This window comes from Pelophylax lessonae (assembly GCF_965119305.1).
Source record: "Pelophylax lessonae genome assembly, chromosome: 4".
In the NCBI taxonomy this organism is placed as follows: domain Eukaryota; kingdom Metazoa; phylum Chordata; class Amphibia; order Anura; family Ranidae; genus Pelophylax; species Pelophylax lessonae.
The window spans coordinates 140,825,297-140,848,623 of NC_138771.1; the positions used below are offsets into that span (position 1 = coordinate 140,825,297).

General features: G+C 42.2%; 1 protein-coding gene across 2 annotated transcripts in view; it reads left to right on the forward strand.

The window, feature by feature from the left end:
* Positions 1–23,327, forward strand: part of SCAPER (S-phase cyclin A associated protein in the ER) — a 422,169-nt gene that overhangs the window by 60,773 nt on the left and 338,069 nt on the right. Inside the window, exon 6 of one of the 2 annotated variants that reach the window (XM_082252843.1) lies at positions 16,357–16,569. In XM_082252843.1, coding sequence (XP_082108969.1) covers positions 16,357–16,569 — 213 coding nt within the window. The remainder of the gene's footprint in view (positions 1–16,356; positions 16,570–23,327) is intronic. The other variant, XM_082252842.1, reaches the window with a different exon arrangement.

Below are 23,327 nucleotides of genomic sequence, written 5' to 3' on the forward strand. Positions count from 1 at the left end.
AAAATGGCAATCGTTTTTGTTTGTCACACGGTATTTGTGCAGCGGTTTTTCAAACACAATTTTTTGGGAAAAAATATACTTTATTGAAAAAAAAAAAACACAATATATAATCCAATTTTTTTTTTAAATGCAAAAGATGTTAAGCCGATTAAATAGATACCTAACATGTTACACTTTAAAATTGCACATGAATGGCAACAAACTACGATACTTAAAAATCTCCATAGTCGACACTTTAAACATTTTTACAGGCTACCTGTTTAGAATTACAGAGGAGTTGCCTCGCTGGAATTATTGCTCTCGCTGTAAAGTTTGCAGTGATACCTCACGTGTGGAATGAACACCATGTACATATGTGTGCGCGACTTACGTATGTGTTGGCTTCTGAGCACGAGCACGGAGGCGAATGGGCGATTTCATTTTTTATTTTCTTTATTTATTTATTTGATTTTTAATTTTACACTCTCCCTTCAATTCATTTTTTGTATCATTTGTATTCCTGTTACATGGAATGTAAACATCCCTTCTAATAGAAATATTGATGAAAGGTCCTCTTTATGGAGAGATCTGGGTCAAAAAGACCCCAAATCTCTCCTTTACCTTTAAAAGCAAAAGATAAAAAAAAAAATTTGCTTTGAATTAAAAAAAAAAATTGTTTACTTCCGCCCTAGACTGGAAGTGGTGTCATGACGTCGCTCCAGTCCTCCAAGGCCATAGAGGCAATCAGGGATGTAGGCTCTCCATAATATATATTTTATGCAATGTACAGTATCTCACAAAAGTGAGTACACCCCTCACATTTTTGTAAATATTTTATTATAGCTTTTCATGTGACAACACTGAAGAAATTACACTTTGCTACAATGTAAAGTAGTGAGTGTACAACTTGTATAACAGTGTAAATTTGCTGTCCCCTCAAAATAACTCAACAGCCATTAATGTCTAAACTGCTGGAAACAAAAGTGAGCACACCCCTAAGTAAACATGTCCAAATTGGTCCCAATTAGCCATTTTCCCTCCCTGGTGTCGTGTGACTCGTTAGTGTTACAAGGTCTCAGGTGTGAATGGGGAGCAGGTGTGTTAAATTTGGTGTTATCGGTCTGATTTTCTCATACTGGTCACTGGAAGTTCAACATGGCACCTCATTGCAAAGAACTCTCTGAGGATCTGAAAAAAATAATTGTTGCTCTACATAAAGATGGCCTAGGCTTTAAAAAGATTGTGAAGACCCTGAAACTGAGCTGCAGCACGGTGGCCAAGACCATACAGCGGTTTCACAGGACAGGTTCCACTCAGAACAGGCCAAAGAAGTTGAGTGCACATGGTCAGCATCATATCCAGAAGTTGTCTTTGGGAAATAGACGTACGAGTACTGTCAGCATTGCTGCAGAGGTTAAAGGGTTGAGTGGTCAGCCATTTAGTGCTCACACCATACGCCACACACTGCATCAAATTGGTCTGCATGGCTGTTGTCCCAGAAGGAAGCCTCTTCTAAAGATGATGCACAAGAAAGCCTGCAAACAGTTTTCTGAAGACAAGCAGACAAAGGACATGGATTACTGGAACCATGTCCTGTGGTCTAATGAGACCAAGATAAACTTATTTGGTTCAGATGGTGTCAAGCATGTGTGGCCGCAACTGGGTGAAGAGTACAAAGACAAGTGTGTCTTGCCTACAGTCAAACATGGTGGTGGGCAGGGGCGGACTGGGCTGGGGGGCAGGGAGGCAATTGCCCTCCTGGCCGCTCTGATGCCTCCCAAAAAGGGCCGCTTGCTCCGCACTGCAGACAGGCATCACACCCGCCGCTACACTGTACTTGCAGAGCTGCAGCAGAGCGGTACGAGTATACTGTGTGTGCTCCTGCACCCAGCTGGCAGAAGTCGAACACAGTCACTTCCTTGTTAGGCAGGGCGATCTCCGCCTGACACTCTGCCTGACAGGAGCTTCCTATTCCCGGCCCGGCATGATGTCATTTAGAAGCCGGGAGGCGGTAAGAAAGAGCAGAGGAGAGTGCTGCTGCTAAGATCTGCGAGGAGCCTGTGAAGCCCTGTCCAACAGCGCAAGTGAGTTTGAAGAGACTGATAATGTACACTTTACCTAAGACACTGTGAACTGGCTGAAGTAATTAAACTCGTTGGGTAATTTACAATGCTGTTTGTAATATGCAGCATGGAGGGGGTTAATGTACTGCTACTGGCCACTGATGCATTAGTGACCAGTGGCAGTTAATTAACCCCTTTGTGCTGCATTAGCTGCAGTGGCTCCAGTGTCAGTGTTAATTAACCCCTGTATGGTGCAGCATGAAATGGTTTATAAACACTGACACTGGTGCCACTAATGCAGCACAAAGGGTTTACATAATAACTGCCACTGGTTGCTAATGCATCAGTGGCCAGTGGTGTATTTTTGTTTTTGTGCTGCCCTAGCCAAGACTAAAATCGGGCACCCCCACCATCAACATTTGTCACACCCCAGCCGCAGTATACTGTTCTTGTCTCGGGGTCTGATGAGGAAGCCACAGCTGTTCACAGACTAGTGAATGGCTGCGGCTTCCTCAACAGACCCTAAAAAGGGGGGGCAGAGGATGGGGTCAGCAGGGCAGAGGATGTGGTGGCAGTGGTAGCCACTGATCAGGAGCAATGATGAAGCTGCACTGATATGCGACACTGATGGGCACTAATAGGCAGAACTGAAGGGCACTGATTGGGGGCACTGATAGGCTGCACTGATGAGGCTGTGCTAATGGGCACTGGTGAGGCTGCATTGATGGGCACTGATCAGGCTGCATTCATGAGCACTGATGAGGCTGCAGTGATGGGCACTGGTGATTTTGCATTGATAGGCTCTGATGAGGCTGCACTGATGAGGCTGAGCTGATGGGCAATGGTGAGGCTGCATTGATGGGCACTGGTCAGGCTGCATTGGTGGACACTGGTGAGGTTGCATTGATGGGCCCCGATGAGGCTAAGCTGATGGGCACTGTTTAGGCTGAATTGATAGGCAATGGTGAGGCTGCCTTGATGGGTACTGGTGAGGCTACATTGATGAGTACTGGTGAGGCTACATTGATGGGCACTGGTGAGGCTGCATTGATGGGCACAAATCAGGCTGCATTGATGGGCACTGATCAGACTGCATTGATGGGCACTGATCAGACTGCATTGATGGGCACTAGTGATGCTGCATTAATGGGCACTGATCAGGTTGCATTGATGGCCACTGGTGCGGCTGCATTTATAGGCACTGGTGAGACTGCATTGATGGGCACTGATCAGGTTGCATTTATGGGCACTGATGAGGCTGCGCTGATGGGCACTGGTGAGGCTGCACTGATGGGCAATGATGAGGCTGCACTGATGAGACTGAGCGGTTGGGCACTGATGAGGCTAAGCTGAGGGGCACTGGTGAGGCTGCACTGATAGGCACTGATTAGGCTGCATTGATGGGCACTGATCAGGCTGCACTGATGGACACTGGTGACACTGCATTGATGGACAATGATCAGGATGCATTGGTGGACACTGGTGAGGCTGCATTGATGGGCACTGATGAGGCTGAGCTGATGGGCACTGGTGAGGCTGCATTGATGGGCACTGGTGAGGCTGCATTGATGGGCACTGGTGAGGATGCATTGAAGGGCAATGATCAGGATGCATTGATGGACACTGGTGAGGCTGCATTGATGGGCACTGATCAGGCTGAGCTGATGAGCACTAGTGAGGCTGCATTGATGGGCACTTATCAGGCTGCATTGTTGGACACTGGTGAGGCTGCATTGATGGGCACCGGTGAGGCTACATTGATGGGCACTGATGAGTTGCACTGATGGGCACTGGTAAGCCTGCAATGATGCACTATTTTTGTTAAACCTCCTTTTTTGCCATTAACATTAAATTATGTTACCCCATTGTATCATATTTATCTTGCTTCATAACACCAATATCTATTATAAAACCAGGTGGGCATGGATGGTGAGCTGATTCGGTGGTTCAGTGGACCACTTGACTGGACTTGCTCCCCAGGCCTCAGGCTGCCAGCCCTCCCCTGGTGGTGGGAGTGTCATGGTCTGGGGCTGCATGAGTGCTGCTGGAACTGAGGAACTACAGTTCGTTGAGGGAACCATGAATGCCAGCATGTACTGTGACATACTGAAGCAGAGCATGATCCACTCCCTTTGGAGACTGAGCCGCAGGGCAGTATTGCAACATGATAACAACCCCAAAAACACCTCCCATATGACCACTGCCTTGCTAAAGAAGCCTAGGGTAAAGGTGATGGACTGGCTAAGCATGTCTCCAGACCTAAACCCTATTGAGCACCTGTGGGGCATCTTCAACTTTGGGCTCAATTTGGACATTATCACTTAGGGGTTTACTCACTTTTGTAGCCTGCGGTTTAGACATTGGCTGTGTGTTGAGTTATTTTGAGGGAACAACACTGTTATAAAAGCTGTACACTCACTACTTTACATTGTAGCAAAGTGTCATTTCTTTAGTGTTGTCACATGAGAAGCAGTCTCAGAGGGACGTCGGCGACCAGCCGCACCAGGTCGGCATACTAAGACTGGCGAGGCCAGTCCGGGGCCACTAGAATGACCGGAATCCCCTCAGCCTCGATTCTGTGCAAGGGCCACTGCAGAAGCTTGAGAGGAGGGAAGCGTAGATCAGATGATACTGGCCCCATAAGGCCACCAGAGCATCTGTGGCGTCCGCCAGAGGATCCCGTGACCTTGCCACAAACCTGGGTACCTTTCTGTTGAGCCGGGACGCCAACAGATCTACCTTGGGGGTTCCCCACCAGAGACAAATCTAATGAAACACTTCTGGATTGAGAGGACCACTCCCCTTGGTCCAATGCCTGCTGACTGAGATAGTTCGCCTGTTAGTTTTCCACTACTAAAAGTCTCTTTCGGAAGCATGCATAACCCTCCACCTGTCTACCAGAGAGTTCGCTTGCAGAGACTTACGAAAATGTTTCAAAAAAGCATAGGAATGCATGGGGCGTTTGTGGGAAATGTCTAGAGAGGGGTTTGGGCTAACATTGAAGTTGGCACCCACAACAAGTTTACCTTCCTGAAATTCCGCTAGGCGTTTCAGAGTTAAGTCTTGGAAAGTGAGTTGGTGAGAATTTGGGATGTAAAGGGTTGCAAAGGGGTTTTTTTGTCCCTGAATGGTCCCTTTCAAAAAAACGTATCTACCCTGGGGGTCTGCATAGTGTTCCTTGGGTTGAAAGGGGCAGTTTTTAAGTAGGGCGATAGCAGTGCTTCAAGATTTCGCTACCAGAGAACTACTAAGCCGCCATTGGGGGAAAAGATGCGTGGGGAGTTTAGGGACAGAGGTAGGCGTGAAATGAGTTTCCTGCAGAAATAGAACCTGTGCCCCCAGCCGCTTCAGCTTCAACCACAATCTGTTACGCTTGTTAGGAGAGCAAAGACCACGATCATTATATGATACCACCTTAACCGTAGCCATTGGAATCAAGGAAGTGATTGCCCAGGCGACCAATCCGGGACCTCCAGAAGAGATGTAATGGGGAAAAAAAGGATACTTCCTAAAATTGCAAAAACAAAACAAATAACATACATTCAAAAGGAACATACAGAGAACAACTGTCAAACAGTCAATATATAAAATATATGCGACCTAAGGTTATAGTGAAACTGCGAGATCGACCCCAGAGTTCCGCTAACAAAGGTGGGTCCTCCAGGGTCAAGCAAGATGCCCTATTTAGGGTAATCCCCCTGGTGGGGAAGACCTGCCACGGGTACCCGGTCTGACATGTAGGTCAGGACAAAGCTCCTACACCGCACTCAGGCATGTAGACTAGCACAAAGTTGTAAAAATCGGGGGTATAATAGGCATATCCCACTGCAACACCTGGGCTATCCTATGTGGAAATATTCAGTCTCCTTCGAAACCAAGGTCACCCAGGAACTGCAGTAAGGCAAATAGGGCCACATGGCTCAGAGAGTGAGAGAGAGGAAAAAAAAAAGGACCTCTCCCAGAGTAACATGTTTGAGCATTAATTTGATTGTGTCCTCATTCAAATGTGTCTGTTGACATGGACGTCCCTAAGCCGTCAAGTGAGCAATAGTAGGGAGTGTCACCTAATCTCCCACCGAGGGAGGTGAGGTAGCGGTAGAAGATTGCCTCTTGCGGCCCCTTGAGCATCTCTTAGAGTGTGCTGGCAACAATGGTGGGAGAGCCGATGGTGATTGAATGTTTGTGGAGAGGTGCCAGTCTGGGAAATCCACAGGATCGAGGCCCAGTTGGGAAAGGAATTGTGGCAAGGCATCCTTGGTGCTTAAAGTGACAAACAGACCATCCTTCCTGGCCTGGAAACTAAAGGGGAATTCCCACGTGTAGGTACCTCCTGCTTTAGTTAGTGCCTCCAGGAGAGGGCGAAGTGCTCTGCGCTGCATTAATGTGCAACTGGAGAGATCTTGAAAGAAAAAAAAGCGCGCTCTATCAAAATCATAGAAAAGCCTTTTCCTCATTTGTTGCATTATGCGCTCCTTAAGGGTATATTTGTGAGGCTTACATATTTTATCTCTGGGATTGTTCAGGTCTTGTGACTGAGGGGAAATTGCTTGATGTTCTCTATTCAAATTCAGTTCTCAATTTCTGCTGGATCTGTAGAGGAAAGTCCCAACATTCCCCTGAAAATGCACTGTAGAGTCGGGACAATATCTCTGGCTGCTATAGCTTCAGGCAGCCCTCTGATCCTAATATTAGCCCGGCAGCTCCGGTTTTCGTAGTCGTCTAATTGACATAGTAAGGTGCCAATCTGTTGATCTTGCATTACACATTTGTCTTTAAGTTGTGAGAGGGCAGGGGGAACTTCCTCAAATTTCTGCTCAAGAGACTCTAGCCTGTTACCCAACTGGGAAGTATCTGCCTTCAGTTCTATGTTATGCTTGAATGCCTTTTTCACCCTGGTAGCAAAACGTTCTAGGTCATCCTTAGTGGGGAGAGACCACATGTGCTGCTTGAGGTCTCTATCCCCTATAATATCGGATATGTCCGATCCCAGGTCTTGGGAGTTGCGGGGGAACACAGTGGGAACTGAGTCACTCACCATCCTTGGGGAGAGGATCGGAGATGCAGCTATCTGGTGGAGAAGCTGAGCCGCCGCTGGTGTCCCATCCTTTCTCCGCTACAGGCACCATCTTGGAAGCTCCTCCACGTGTCAGTCTGGCCTCAGGGAAGAAGGAATCTATGCTGCCCGGTATGGAGTTGCAGTCCCTCGAGGTTGGGATGAGGCTCTCCTGCTGTAGGGCTGCAGGGAACCCCGATTAAGGCTAAATAAGCTGGTGTGCGGACAGAGCTCCGATGTCCTGCTGTCTCACTCCTCCATGACCAGGCCACGCCCCCTCTGCTCATTTTATTACACCCTGCGTTCATCTCTGGGCTCATTCCACGGCCATGGTAAGACAGGAGATGCTTGTTAAAAATGAAAACTGATTGGCGAGACTGGATTACCACGCCTTGCACTCTATTTAACAGCATAACAGATTGGTTCTTTCACACTAGTGTTAATTTTGGGAGCAAATTTTGATTTAGTTTTAGTTAGTCTTTTGACTAAAATGCCATTCTAGTTTTAGTTGTATTTTAGTCTTTTGACTGAAATGCGATTTTAGTTTTAGTCGTATTTAAGTCATCTGAATTGTTTTCGTTTTAATCATATTTTAGTCTACTAAAATCTCCAGTACATTTTAGTCGAATAAAATCTCATACATTTTAGTCAACTACAAATCGAATAGGTTTAGGTTAATTATAATGCATTATTTAAACATTTCTCTAGCATTTCCAAACAAATTGTATACTCCTGGAGTAAAAATCTAATAATATGTTATGAAGGTTTGAACACGCACTACAGACACAGATTTAGCCATTGTGATATATAACATCTTTACAAATAAAACCAAGTTTCATAAACAAACAGAAATATTGCTTTTTGACAAACCGAAGTGCAACTTTAAAATACAAAAACCCCAAAAAGTGTAAACTCCATTGGCTGTAATGTCATTGCACATATTACCTGAATATATTACCAACATTAAATATTAGGGAAAAATATAAGAAAAGCCTTTTTCTTAATTTTTTAATTTTCAGCAGCTTAGTAGATGACCCTTACTTATGCGTATGCGGTGGTGCAATACATGTTTAAACTTTAATGTGCTATTATTACAGGCTCTGGATGGAATTGTGTTGCCAATATAGAAATGGCCAGCAGAGGAGTGTTAATTTTGATGATGTCAATTTTTAATTTAGTTTTAGTTATAGTCTTAGGACTAAAATGCCATTTTAGTTTTAGTCGTATTTTAGTCTTAAGACTAAAATGCCATTTTAGTTTTAGTCGTATTTTAGTCATCTGAATTGTTTTAGTTTTAGTAGACTAAAATTGTGTCAATTTAGTCGACGAAAACGTTTTAGCCGACTAAATTAACACTGTTTCACAACCATGCCACCTGTGTGTTCAACAACACCTAAAGTAGAGCTATAGGAAAACTTTTTTTATTTTATTTTTTTGGATAGAGAAAGCTCGGAGGGTTATAACCCGTGTCAGATTTTTTTTTTTCGCCATCTGTGTCCCATTGCAGAGATTTCCCTTCACTTCCTGTCCCATAGCCAAACAAGAAGTGATAGAAAATCCCTTCAAATTAAGAGAATTCCTTAGGGATGCTCAGGTCATCAGACTTAGTGTCTCCTTTGGAAGATTTCCCCTACTTTTCTGGGGACAACCCTAAATTTTGGGATTTTCATTTACTTTCACTTTCAATGATAATGAATAAATATATAAACACAGCGCTAAAAACAGTATAAATATTCTAGTGATCTAAACATTAATTCTAATAAACCAGTGATAATTAAGTGATTTAAATATACATGAATAATGTGTCCAAGGAAATATAAATATATATGTTAATAGAAAAATGAGAAAAAATTCTAAAATATAAAAATATATATGGCAGTGTCCTAATAAAGTTCAGTGAAAAAACACAAATGTCCACTGTGAAATTCTTTATGCAAATGATATATAATAAAGTTCTCCCAAGTGCTTGCGAATAAATCCACACGTGCCCTTTTCCCCACACGTGAGTCAACTTACCAGATTCTGTGGACCCCTTAGGCCTTATGGTCTTGGGGTCTAACAAGCTTTTGGGTAAGTTGATGAGCTCGGGTGCCTTCAGAATAGCCTTCCCATAAGGACATGCAAATAAGCATAAATAGACCAATGGTGCAGTACGTTCCAGTAAATGAATTTTATTTAATCAGAGTGCCCACAGCAAATACACTCACATTGCAAAATAAAAATACAATCCTTCTAATAAGATTATCCCCGGTGACTAGTGGATAGTACTCCTACCGTCCTCCTAGATCTGGATAGCGACGTGTGTTCCAATGCTACTTCCGCTTGCGTTCCACCACACCGGAAGTGACGTATCACGTTAGCTGTGAAGACCGGACATACGTTGACACGTTTCGCCCCTTCTTGTGGGCGTCATCAAAGACATGTATGATAATGGTAAACAGGACAAATAGAGAGGATGAATCTCCTTAATGGGGACATAGACTGCAATAAAAACTGACAAGCATTCTAATCCCTCTCCACCCTATCCAAAACTAAAAAAAATGTTTTGCCTTTAGTCATACTTTAACACCCTTGCCCCTGCTCAAACCATTAGTGTCCCATGTCCTGAGAACTGCACTTGTCTGGGTTGTTGGCTGAACTGGATTTAGGTTAAACCTTTCTATGTGCCTCTCGGCACACTCAGGTCAGTCACATGGGAACAGACAGAGATCTTTGCATGTCCTACTTGCACTCTAACTGGGAGAAATCCTTTTTCCTAATTTTTAAATCCAGCGTAGCTAGCCTGCCACACAGGCAAAACTTTAAGATATTGATTAGATGGTATCAATGTCCCTCTATCCAATGGCTCCCGCTGCTGTCAATCAAAGCCAGCGACAAGGGATTGGGGGTGGGGCTGAGTCCCGCTGTCTGTGTCAATAGATGCAGAAAGCAAGGTTCAGGTGCAAGCCCGCAAGAGAAACCCCAGAACAATCGTCTTTCTATGAGGACATTCGGAGGAGGGGAGGAGCCAGACACATCAGGGGGTGACCCGATAAGAGGGGGTTTGGGACCGCTGTGTGCAGTTCCATTGCACAAAACAGGTAAGTATAACTTGTTTGATATAAAAAAAAAAATCAAAGCTTTACAATCACTTTAACAGAGTTCTGAGAATGAAAAAATGAACAGCCCCTCTATATGACCTATATCCAGCCTTTGTTGCAACACAGAGCACTTGGATCAAATTCTCCTGCTCTTCCACCTCAAACCCTAGCTGTAACCCAATTAGAAAGCATCCTAAAAATTTAATAATGTAAGCACTACTTATTATTATTATTATTATTATTCAGGATTTCTATAGCGCCAGCAGTTTACACAGCGCTTTACAATGTTAGAGGGAGACAATACAGTTACAATACAATAAAATACAAGAGGATTAAGAGGGCCCTGCTCAGAAGAGCTTACAATCTACTTAGGCCTACTCCAGCTGGACCCCCACTTTCCTTGCCCCCCCCCCCCATCATTGTCTATCCCATTTCCTCCCGCGTGTGCATAGTGGCAGGGGCAGAATACCCCCTAAACGTACCCGGCATTTTACCTATTCATCCCCATGGGATAGTAGATGACCATTCCATATTCAGCACACCACTTCCCCCAAACAAATGCCAGGTGCACTCTGATTTCAATTGCACAATGTATTGTACCTACCTCAGATATTTTGCCTTTGCAAACTTCATATGCATCTTCATTTTTTTTTAGTTCTAAAGCCTAGTAAAATGTATAGGGGGCTTATGTTCTACTACAGTTGAAGTAATTTAAGCTGAAATTTTCCAATTTAAAGATGATTTGTTATGATCTACTTCTGACAACCCTTGAAAAGTGTAACATCAATTATAGGTAAAGCAAAGGGTGGAAAAGATGTCTGTACTTTGACCCAGTGCGATAGTAAATAAAGGATTTCTGGTGAATGATATCATTGTGTAAAACATGTTTTCAAGGAAGTCATCACCAGCACAGGCACAGAAGCAAAGAACATCCAAGGGATTACAGGGCACAATCTTTGGCAATGACTCAGTGAGTAATAGGATTGAGAAGCCTTCATGTCATTCCAAGGTTTGCTCCGGAAAACTTCCCAAACCACCAAAGATATTTGCTGTAAGCAGGTTAAACCTTCAGTGTAGGAGCAGGGTTTGGCGTCAGAACAGTTTTCTGAAGAGCTCTGTGTACTGTTCATTGTTTGCAGAAGTACAGAAAAGAAAATACAAAAAGTTTGTGATTTTCATTTACAATTCTCTGATCACATACACACACATAAAAAAGTGCTCTGATGGCAAAAGGTAATTAGAGCTATTTTAGTGGCATAGAATATGGTCTAAAGACACAAAAAAAAAAAACAGCTGTGTCCAGTCACTCCCTTGAAGTTTTTCCTCGGTATATTTTTTACATGGTTTGATAGTTCTGCATGCAGCAAACTGAACCACAGAAAAGGGTGTATACTGGGAGGGGCATTGGGGGTACCTGCTCATGGATATGAAGTAAGAGTTCATTTAAAACACAGGATATGCAGGCTATTGGTTGCTAAGACACAGCCAGCTTTTGCCACCTAGAGTCCCTCATTGCTAGGGCACAGGAGGCTTTTGCTGCCTAGCATGGGTCACTGCTGGAACACAGGCAGCTATTACTGTCTTCTGTCCTTCATTGCTGGGATGCAAGTGGCTGTTGCCACCTAGTTTCCTTCATTGCTAGCACACAGGCAGCTATTGCTGTCTATCGTCCTTCATTGCCGAGATGCAAGTGGCTGTTGCCACCTAGGTTCCTTCATTGCTAGGACACTGGCAGCTATTACTGTCTAGTGTCCTTCATTGCTAGGACACTGGCAGCTATTTTCTGTTTTGAGTTTACGATTCAGAACGCAGCACAGTGTTACTGGGCTTTGTGCAACTCTGTGCATGGGATCATAGCAAGCCTGCACTCATAGTTGTAAAAAAAGAGAAAAATAACTGTGTTTTTTTTTTTCAGCCGTGTACATGAACCCTAAAGCCCCGTACACACGATCAGATTATCGAACGATCTGACGTCAGTTTTTTGTGATATGCTAGTCTGATGTGGAAAGTGAAGAGGCTATTTTCATATGAATTTTCCCGTACGACAGAATTCTACTTCAGAAGTGATGTCATGTGTTGGATTGCTTTGTATGTGTTCTTTCGTCTCTGAGCATGCCTAGTCTTGCACTTAAGATTTTTTTCCGTCGAAATCTGTACTAATGAGACGTATGTTGTATTATGGACAACAAAAATGTTATAGCCTGCACATCAGGATTTTGTCAGCCTGAAAAGTCGGAGTTGACTGTCGAAAGCACCATACTAACAATCCGAAAATCGGCAGATCGGTCGTCGGACGAATTTTCCCTACAGATTTTCCTATCGTGTGTACAGGCCTTAAGTGTGCCAGTATCATCTTGGGGGAAAAACAAACATATTTAGAGACTTGTCATTACCACAAAGATTTGTTCCTCTTGACCAGTAAGGCTGACCATCATACTAATGCCCAATACAACATCAGGTAGGCAGGAGGGGGCAGGCCATTACTTAACACTACAAGTGTTGAAAAAAATCTTGTTTATGGCATTCTGAGAATCTGTGGAAAAAGGATTGGAAAGACTGAATGCAAAGGTATGTGCATGCACAACTTAGGCCTTATTCCTACCTTTGTGATTTACCGTGCATTGTCCAACCTGTGTTAAGTCGTGACAAGAGAATTGCCATTGTTTGGGCCTGTTGACATCTCTGAGCTGCACAATGGCTCCATTGCTTGAGATGTAGGAGAACATGTTAGGAAGGAGAACTTTAAGAAAGGTAAATTCGCTTTAGTGTGATTAGCATGTTCTGTTGCTCCAACTAGCTAGAGAGTTAACCCAGGAAAACTCCTTAAAACAGTGAAGAAAGTAAAAGTGGACCTAGTGGTCAATACTACTACAAGGTTCACCTTGTACAAGAACCATTAGATGAGATAGTGTCACTTTTACCTGCATGTGCAGTGACAATGTCCTTTTCACTATAACATTTTAGAGATATAAGAAGTATGAGCAGATAAATTCACCTTTTCACTGACATCAGCATGTAACTGAAGAATTTCTCCTTGTGCAGAGAGATTGTTGTACGTGACTGAAAGCTGGCCTCTCTTCTCTCTATTAGCCCCCATTCACACCGGATTTGACGATTTGACAGGTCAGATCACACGACAAATTGCACCCTATCGTGAGCAATGGTACTGTTCAAATCGGAGCAATGCCGACTTTGCGGTGCCGCATCGATTTGAAAAGGTAGCTCCTGCACTACACTTGCCTATTTCTGGTGCGACTTGCATAGGTATCTGCGCGTCAAGCCCCATCGATGTCTTCCAAGTCGCACTGACATGCAGCTTTGAAAATGTACGGTTTCAGATGAAGTCGCACAATTTCAATGTGTAAAGGAAAGAGCGCTGATTCAAAAAATAGGGTGTGCTGCTACCTTAGAGTGAATTAGATGAAATGTGTAAAGGAAATCAGGTGCGCTAACCCAAATTACATATAATGCAACTGAAGTTGAAGTGTAGGTGGGATCAACAAACAAAATTGTTATCCAAAATAATATATAACAATTTCAAGGCCGCATTCAATGTTAATGAGGGCTTAGTGATTACTGGATGGATCCAGTTTCTTCAAGTCTTCGCCTTCTTCTCTTTAAGCAACATTGTTGCAGTTGCTCCAGCTGTCTCTGGAAAAAGAAAAACTGGTATAAGCAGAAATGTCTCAAAATTGCTCTCACTGTTCCATTAGCATGCCAAAACACCACTAAGAATATCAGGAAGCAGATCTGACAAAGTTGACACCTAATAGCAGATCACAGCAGATATTGATTTGCATTCGCCAAACCAAAAAATGCAGAACACATAAAAAATCGCTGGAAAATGCAGAAGCAAAGGTGTGAACCTAGCCTTAGTACCTTAATTTTAGTGCTGGAGCCTGTTTGTACTCCTAAACCATCATGTTTACTTGTTTTAAACTGTTTTATTTTTAATTTCTTCAGTTACTTCCTGGTTTCTGGCTTAGGCAAATTATGTCCAAACACTTCAACATTAAGGAACCAGTGAATAGATTTGAACAAATGCAGCAAAGTGGCTCCTTACCAGATCCACAAAAACTCGTGCAAAGAAAAGCCAGCAAGACAGTGATTCCTCACAATGGCTAATCACCTCCTTTCCGTATATCACCAGGTGATGTGAAAAATATAGATGGCAGTACCCAATACCCAATACTCAATATAGGGTAGGCTTAGAAATTTACACTCCACCGGTGGTCTCCACAGGGATGTTGTCCCAGAACGTGTTTCCACCGATCCCACTACTAGTCTCAATCCTTCTTAAGGCACCAGAATCCACGTTTGGAAAATCAGCCCTCCTGGAATATGTGTCCCAAAAATGAAAGGAATGGCTGATTTTGTGCATTCTCTTCCGTGTAAAATTTATTAAAGAAAAGGACATACACTTACATGACAAGAAGAATGTGAAGCATGTGTATCGTCCTTGAAGCCGACGCGTCCGCCTGCAGTGCGGACTGCGCTATATGATATTATATGATATGATGTGCTCACTCACAGCTGCCTGCAGCCGCTCGGTAAATCAATAAAAACACATCCGCCGTGCAATTCCTTCTCAGTGCAAAAAAACAATAGTGTGCCACCTCTATGTGCTCCCCCAACCAGGAATATTCTCACTTTGGGTAATGTGATCACTGCGATTAAGCGTGATCCAAACCAGCTTTTTAGCCCACTGTTGGCTATATCCAACTTCTCCAACCTCCTTCTAGGCTCCTCTTATTACAGATTGTAGTATCCCGATATATTGATTGAAAGATAAGAAAAGCCAATAGTGCTTATACCTTTTTTAAAATTGCATTTATTAAAAAAAAATCACAGGATACTTTCAGATGCTTTCAGCGCACCAAACCAACACAAGCGTTCACAAACCAAAGATACATAGTTTTTGGGACAATCCAGTGTAAACACCAGCCTCACAAACAGATCTAGCCTCCAGCTCAACGTTGGTTCCTACGTGTCGTCACCGTTCTGGCCCCTTCCTTATGCATATCGACATAGGGTCACGTGTCTTCCTCAGGGGAATTTTAATTGGACCAGCTCGCAGGTTCAATATATTTATTTGTGCAAACATATTTATTAGTTATCAACAAATGTGAAATTAAAAACAAAAAGGGGGTCGGGACTTTAAATAAAACTGCAGGTGCAATCAGGGGAAATAGGTAAAATAGATGAATAATATCATAAGTATGGTTGGTGTGTCCATGTGTAAGGTCATGGCACAAAAATTATTATTAAAGAATATTACATAAAATTGATAACAAAACAATATAAAAATAATAAAGTATAAAATATTACATTTAATTCATGGGTTAATGAAATATACAATGAAGTAATATTAGATACAAGTTACAATTCCTTACATGTAATACATAAATTAATAAACGCACATGGTACATAACATAACACGATTGCACATATATTAGTCAATATAGACCTGGATGTCTACCTGGGGAAGTAGCAGCATAAAACTAAATAGATAATGAAAGTATAGTAAAATAAATGTATAATAAAATAGCATGGCATCTATAGTAGCTCTACGTGTTTCACTCGTCAGGAGCAGATGCGATGCGTACAATTGTACATATCTGAAAATGTAATGGTAATTAGTTAAATGGGCCAAAGAGGATGAAAAAAAGGGGGGGGGGGAGGGAAAGGGAAGGAAGGCAAGGGACTGACCCCCAATAATACTCACAGGACTACTGAGGCTAATTTGGGTAAAATATGTAGAAACCTGAAGGAATGAATGGTACATGGAGGTCGTCTTTTCCGGGAGCTGTGGTATTGGGGTACATGGAAGTCACCCATAATGGTGACACATGATAGATAGTAAAAGGAAAGGTAAACCCTGTAATGAAGATACAAAATGGGAGTGAATGAGTTAGGATGAATAGAATGATGAAGGGATAGGTAGATATATATGACATATATAGTCAATAAAAAAGAATAAAGACAAGTGGGTGTGAAAGTGAATCCCAAGTAAAAAACGTGAACACAACCAAAAGAGTGTTGCATACCCCAGTATAAAATAGTGGACCAATAATAAAAGTGAAGGAAGAGAAGAAAGATATAGATGTGAGAACGAGTGATAATAAATAATACCTTGTTTCACAAATGTGAAATATTAAACTATTGATTTGTTTTGTTTTAGTTCACTGTTCACAACGCCTTAGAAGAAATAAAGATAACAGGACCCTTTGCTTCCCAGTCAGCCCCAAAACTACCCTGCCTGGACATTCCAGTTGAGTTTCTGGACCCTCTTTCTAGGATGAGAAATTCTGATGTAATCTGCTCTGCTGACCCATCAGAGGGAGGGAACGGTGGTACTGAAATGGATCTTTCAAACGTGAGTGCTGGAAAATTGGTAAGAACATTTTTTTTGTGCTCTTTTTTTATGTTTATAGGGCTCTCAATTTTAGCATTTTTCCTTGTTAAATGTGAGTGTGTCATATCTGTTGATTGGATGATGTTCAAGTTGTATCGTATGAAGTTTTGTTATGATGAAGATGTGATCATCTAATGTATAAGTGCAAGGAGGTAATTATGTATTCAGGGATTGACAGCCTGGTGGATTGAAATTATTTTGTTTTCCCAAAATGCACCTACATTAGCTACAGTAATAGGTCAGCTTAAAGTGATACTAAACCTAAAAAAGTTTTTTAACGCACGCATTGCTTGCATTATGGTAACAAACATTTTTAGTTTCCCTGTGCCCCCCTTCCTCTGTATGAAGAGGAAGAGAGGGGAGAAGAGATCAGCGCTGTGCACGGCTGCATCTATTCTCCCCTTTCTTCTGCTTCACACAGCATTTGAGCAGCACCAGGAGCCATTGGCTCCTCCAGCTGTCATTTAAATGCAAGGAAGTGGGGGCGGGCCTAAGTCCAGCTGTGTAAGTCTATGGAGCAGGGCTCCATTGACACACAGGTCCAGAGCAAGCACGTACTGTTTGTCCCCATAGCAAACGGATGGCTATGGGGACACAAACAAGAGGAGGAGCCAAGATCGCCACCCAGATGCAGAAAGCCAGAAAGAAGGAGGAGGATCGGGCACCACTCTTTACAATACCACTGCACAGAGCAGGTGAGTATACCATGTTTGTTATTTTAATTAAAAAAAATTCTGACTTTAGTAACACTTTAAAAAAACTAGTTTCATCTTCTGCCAGTCTGCTCGGATGTGATTAGGAGGAAATGCTCAGTATGGAAACTCAGTGAAAACTGAGCATGTGCAGAGCTGCCAACACTGTTCCTCAAAATGCATTGGGGACTTGGCACAGAGGGGGAAAATAGAGAACAGCAGGATCAACCAGGTGTTTTGCAGTATAAAGAAAATGAATCTCATAGTGAGTATGAACAGCATGTAATACAACATTTTCGCTAGTTTTTATATTGTGGGTTTAGTGACATTTTACCAATCCCTAGTTACTCTAATATTTTAGACACTTATCTGAATGGAGGTAGTCCACCCTCGCTGGTTTCTTTTAACGATCGTATAGTACCTTGTTTAGCATATTGAAATGTTGTCCTAAGAAAGACATGAACCATAGTCAGAACACCGTATACCTTTTTTGGTTTATGGAAGACAACAGTCTAAACAGGGAGGACTAGTGTGGGTTTATCTTCTATGACTGCACAGGTCAGTTTGTGTTCTTTATTATATTCTTAGCACTTCTCAATATTTTCGAAAACTGGTAGATAGAAAGATGTTGCAGCAGTTGTTACATGTCAAGAGTGAATGCTGGATGGTGACTGTGCTTTTTTCTTGGTGGCAGAAAGGGTGTTGTCTGCCAAACAGCCTTGGGGTTCCCCCAACCCCCCTATGGTATGATGCGAGTGCCAGCCTATTTAATGGAACTAAATCTTAATAATGTCTTTCCTTTATCTAATTGTTTCTTTTCATGGTGTACTTGTTCAGAACAGGTAAACTCTTCTCATCACTCTGCAATTCTGTTACAGATGTTTAGGATGAAAGGTTCAATAATACAAACAGCCATTTTGTTGTATTGTGGCATTGCATGTTAATTTGTGCTCTGTCCTTTACTTAAGCAAATGCATGAAAGAGTGAGCGGTGTAAAAGGAAGCTCAGAGTGTGAGCAGCCTAGCTTTTTCAGCATACGTCTTTGCTTTTTTATATAATGTATATATTGTGTTTGTGTGAAGGGAACAATTCTATAAACATACATTGAGCAATACATGTGCATTTTCTCATGTTTTCTGCATGTACAGAAAAATACCTGGTGATCCCACCAGAAATTTTGTAAATGTCTACATAAGTTCCTATTGATCTAGGCATGCTTTCTGTACTACGTCTCTAAAAAATACTTTCCCGGCAAACACATAGGGAGTCAAGGCAATAGAATGGTTTTGCTGTGAAAGAAATCAGTGTATAAATATGGAGGGGAGCAGGGATAGACAGATATTTTAGTCCAACAGGGGATTACTCAGGCATGGCTGTCAACACTGCTTGATACCCCTGCAGCAGAGACACTTGTTATCTCACTACAGGATTTTAGGAGCTCACTAGATGATTTCAGGCAGGATCAACAGGCGTTTTTCTGTGCTTGAAGCATGACAAAACACATGGAAGCATGTATGTATTGCAGATATCATATGTACTTCATATTCTTTTTTTTTTTTTTTATTTCCCTAAGACATACACTTTAAGCAGCAAGATATAGTGATTGTAGTAGTTAATCTACCCTACCTTTTGCGCCTCATCTAGTATTTACTACACCTAATGCAATAGCAAAATAAATGAAAGCATAACCATATAGACACCTAAAAAACTTCTTCAAACAAAATACTGAAATAATAACTCAAAATATGTGCATACTGAAATCTCACATATGCTTTTCCTTTAAAAGACTGCATACTCTGTACCTATTTTGCTGCCAGTCAGTCAGCACCCCTGCCTGCATACAGAACCCTACTTTGCCCAGCTAACTCTTTCCTAAAACTACCAGTTTTCCAGTATTTTGGGAAAAGCCCAGGCATTCTAAAAGCTAAATGTTCTAGTGCTAATTTAGTTTGCATAGGTTAGAGTAGAGGAGGGGTAGAATAGCTAAAAGTAGTTTAAGGGGGTTTAGATCTACAGTATTTTAAAATTCAGGTTCACCCAAGCATAACATTTCAATAGTTAGATTCTGGTGGGTCGATCAGCCACTGACTGTGGGTTCCAGTGGCAATACGCCCCTCCAGGGTACTGTACTTTGCTTCAACAGATAAGATAACAATTTGTCCCATCATGTTTCTGCATTCCTTATTCGATACTGTAACTGGGCAATCCATTTGATAGCCACTAGACTAAAGCTTGACCATACACTGCTCAGAGTTCAGATGATTTCTGTGAATTGGCTGATATGCAACTGTGAATGGATCTGCTGACACCACCCAGCACGACAAACTTTGGTTGAGAAATTTAAGTAGTCGGATGGAAAAAACCTAAGCCAATCAGCTGCAGTTACTGTATGGGGTTTCTGACAGCTGAAGGTGAATACAATCAGGGGTGTATGTACTGCAAAGCAAACAAGGTGTTTTTCAGGGGGGCGGCACCTGTATCGGGATGATATGCAGCTGCAGGCAGCACCCCGGTATCGTTTTTTGAACCAACAGTTGGCTCTCTTGTAATAGCAATCGGCCTACTAGCCACCCGATTGCTATTACAAGCAGCCGGAGGGGAAGTCCCGCCACCTTCTGCTGCTCACTCTCCCATCCCACTGGGAGACCCAACCTGGGCAGCCAGACTAAGGATTAGCTTTGATTGGCTGTTCATAATAGTAAACTGGAAGCAATGACATGACATCTCTTCCTGTTTACTCAGAAAACCATTGGCGCCAGTTTTTAAAAATCTAAAGCATTTAAAAACACAGGACTTGGTGTTTTGAATGCTTTTAGGTGCAGAGGAGGGATTTGGGGTCATATAGACCCCAGATCTCTATATAAAGAGTACCTGTCAGATGCCTATTGCTGTCACAAGGATGTTTACATTTTTTGTGACAGCAATAAAAGTGATAAAAAAAAAGAAAAAATTAAAGCAATAGTGTGAAAAAAATAATTAAAAAATAAAACATTAAAAAAAAAAAAACAATTTGAAAAAAACAAAAAAAAAACAAAGTGTCCCCAACCTTGACAGTGAGGTATTACTGCGAATGTCAGATTATGGGCAGTAATTCTAGCACCAAACCTCCTCTGTAAATCTAAAGTGGTAACCTGTAAAAGGCTTTTAAAGCATCATCTATGGATAGTAAAATTCACGTGGCGTGCACAATTTAAAGCGGCTCGGGTGGGACAAATTTAGATGCGGGAGGGGAGGCACCTGATTTTAGTCTTGCCTAGGGCAGCACAAAACCAAAATACACCACTGAATACAATAACCGGCAGGGGAGGTTAGTCTATCTATGCTGTTTAGTGTGGATGGATAAATTTGTGGATTTCTGTCATTCAGTCGTCTGAGCTAAATGAGAGAAAGTGTTGCATGCATGTAAACTCAAGGCCTCTTATAGTGTCCGCAACAGATTGATGCCTTGACAACAGACATGTAGATTGTTGCTGGTAGTATATCTATCTACCTGGTGCAGGAACAATGGTTGAGTTCCTGCACCAGAAAAAAGGTGCAGGAACTCAACCATCTTCTTTGTCCCCATACTGCACTTGGAAAACACAGTTAGCTAGACCTCTGTGTTTACAAGTGATAGTGATGAGCAGGGAGCAGAGGGCCTTAGCCAAAGGTGGTGGAACTGAGTTCCAGCAAGTTCCAGCTACAAAAAAAACCCTGTATCTAGCTATGTGAATAGTGCAAAATAAAAAACTCTCTGTTCAACCCACCCACCTTAATTGAAACACTGTTTTGTGTGGACCTAGCCTTAAAAGCTCATGGCCTGCCAAAACTTTTTTTCTTAGTTTTGGATAGAGTTGGGAACTATCAAACAGCAACACCGGCAGACATAAAATGCTTCTATTTAGTAGAGTAGGTCTGAAACCCCTGTCAGGTTTTTATTTCTGCCTGTGCCCCTGTTGTGAATTTTCTCTCACTTCCTGTTGGAAGGAAATCATCAGCAGGGCAAAAAGTAAGGGTAAATCTCCCTAACAGCACCCTGATAGCTTGTGTCCTACAACTTTAAGTCTAAATCCTTGCTAATGTGTCATTTTCTCCACAGTTTTGTTTGCTACATTGTAATTGTTGCTAACTAAAGAATATTGATATTGAGATATTACTTCTCAGTTTATGAGCACCTTATAAGACCTCATGCACACTGCTGCTGTTTTTGTGAGTTTAGGGTTTTTTTTCTGCCCATCAACTCCCCTAATGTTATCCTATGGGGTTTATTTACTAAAGCTGGAGAGAGAGGACAAATCAGTCACATTTCTGCAGAGAAACCAGATTCCGATTCTTCTAATCTTAGCTTGTTTAAAGCGGTTGTAAACCCAAAAAAAAAAAAAAACCTGCAAGACAAAGGCATAATAAGCTAGTATGCATCGCATACTAGCTGATTATGTATTACTTACCTTACAACGAAGCCCCGACACGGACCCCTGGACATCGTTGCGGGCGCTGCCATGATCCCTCGGCGTCTCTTCCGGGTTCGGCGGCTCCGGCGCTGTGATTGGCCGGAGCCGTGATGACGTCACTCCCGCGCATGCGCACGGCAGTGATTTTCCGGCAAGCTCCCGGCAAGCAAAACTGAAGGTCCCCCCGGACCTTCAGAGCGCATGCGCACCGCTCGCGTGAGCGGCCGCGTGCACTGCAAATATCTCCTAAACCGTGCCGGTTTAGGAGATATTAATTGTACCTACAGGTAAGCCTTATTATAGGCTTACCTGTAGGTAAAAGTGTCAAAAAGCGGGATACTACCGCTTTAATTTAGCCTTGGCAATAAAACCTGGAACCTTATTGGTTTCTCTGCGGAAGTGTAACTAATTTTGCCCTCTCCAGATTTAGTAAATAAACCCCTGTGTATCCATGCACACATGGACGTTTTTAGCAGTTTAGTAGAAGGAGAGTTCAGAGGATGTTTTCTGAACATCTAAATTCGTGTTCCAAAGAGGGAATTTTGACCACAAAAAACGCTGTTAAACGCGTCTAAAAACTAGGTGTGTTTAGCACTTAAGCGTTTATTTCAATGGCCAGAATAAATTAAAATTCCGGCCAATGGAATAAATAAACGCTCAAACACCAAACACACCTAAAGTCACCTAAACTAGTTTGAAATAATGCAGCTTAGGTGAGTCTAGAATGCTGATTTTCCCCTGTCAGGATAAACAGCATTTACAAGAAACCGGTGTGCATTGGGCCTTAGAATTCAATTTTTGTCGTATCAAATATTGCATGATTTTCCCCCAGCATGAATGGCATTAATTATGTTATACTTCTGCATGTGTGGTAGAATTGTGCATGCAGATCACATGAATACTCATAATAGGACTCATTTACAGAGTAACTACTTCAAATGCAATTAAAGTGAACCTGTGGTCAAGCTATATTTACGTATTCTAACAAGCAATTAGCTTGTTAAAACAAGCTCTGCTTAAATAGGCACTGTGGAACAAATCAGTCTCAAAGTCCACCGGAGAAGCATGGAAATAACATCTGGTCTTCCATTGCTTCCTCTTTTAGCAGGGACTTTGCAGCCTGCCAGCCTTCTAATGTAAACAGCTGATGCTGTAATTTGTCCAGAAAATACTGCAACCAGATTTCATAGTCTTTTTTTTTTTTTTTTTAGGTTGAATTACTCTACAGTGGCAGCAGCTAATAAGCTCAGTTTGGGCTTCTTCTAAAACATATTTACTGCTTTTTAAAAATGTGTAGGTAATTTATTGTCCAACGTCTGGTCACAGGTTGACTTTAAGATGAATACAGTTTGCATTAAATGTTCTCTGGAACATCATGTATTTTGGTAAAACGCTTTGCATTTGATCTGCTTTCAATAGAGGAACTTGACCATGTACATGAACCAGCGTATGTGAGTCAGCAGGTTTGGGGAATACATGTCCTTTAGTATCTTGATCCTCTGATTTTCAAGGATTGCATTGGAAATATATTTAAAATAAAGGAGACGAGTAACTAAACTACAGACCTTCCTCAGTTCTACTGATTGAAATAATGGTGTTTAAAATGAAGGACAAC